This window comes from Sinocyclocheilus anshuiensis, unplaced genomic scaffold (genome assembly GCF_001515605.1).
Source record: "Sinocyclocheilus anshuiensis isolate Anshui unplaced genomic scaffold, SAMN03320099.WGS_v1.1 scaffold21, whole genome shotgun sequence".
Lineage (NCBI taxonomy): Eukaryota > Metazoa > Chordata > Actinopteri > Cypriniformes > Cyprinidae > Sinocyclocheilus > Sinocyclocheilus anshuiensis.
Genome location: NW_015536472.1, coordinates 488,750 through 489,159, shown reverse-complemented (window position 1 = coordinate 489,159; position 410 = coordinate 488,750). Strand labels below are relative to the sequence as shown.

General features: G+C 34.6%; 1 protein-coding gene across 1 annotated transcript in view; it reads right to left on the bottom strand.

Annotated features, from left to right (window-relative positions):
* Nucleotides 1–6: 6 nt before the first annotated feature.
* The window catches only part of LOC107703026 (integral membrane protein GPR137B-like), a 9,970-nt gene continuing 9,566 nt past the window's right edge, over nucleotides 7–410 (bottom strand). The window contains exon 7 of the mRNA XM_016505550.1: nucleotides 7–131. Coding sequence (XP_016361036.1) covers nucleotides 23–131 — 109 coding nt within the window. The 3' untranslated portion in view covers nucleotides 7–22. The remainder of the gene's footprint in view (nucleotides 132–410) is intronic.

The following is a 410-nucleotide window of genomic DNA, read 5'->3' as shown; positions in this document are numbered from 1 at the left end:
ATCTTTAGCGTTGGTTGCCATGTTAACGGTTCAGTCCCGCAGTTGCCGATGACGACCGCGGCTCGTCTCCTCCCAGATGGACCAGGAAGCTGCTGCTGCGGCTGCTCCAGTCAAAGCCGTCTGTCGACAAACTGAGCACAGAAAAATCTGTCTAAATCAGCTCATATTAAATTAACCTTTCAGACAAGGGCTCCTCAAGTTATAAAAAAAAATACAATAAATGTATATATATTTATATATATGTATATATATAAAATTACATTATTAAAGAAAATGCTTGAAATACTTTTAAAGAGATCTCATATTACTTTTTAAAATGATATTATGAATCCATATTATGTAGTGTAACAAAGTATTATAGTATGGAAAATATGGTTACCATAGTACATTTCTATAGGGGATAATCAGCT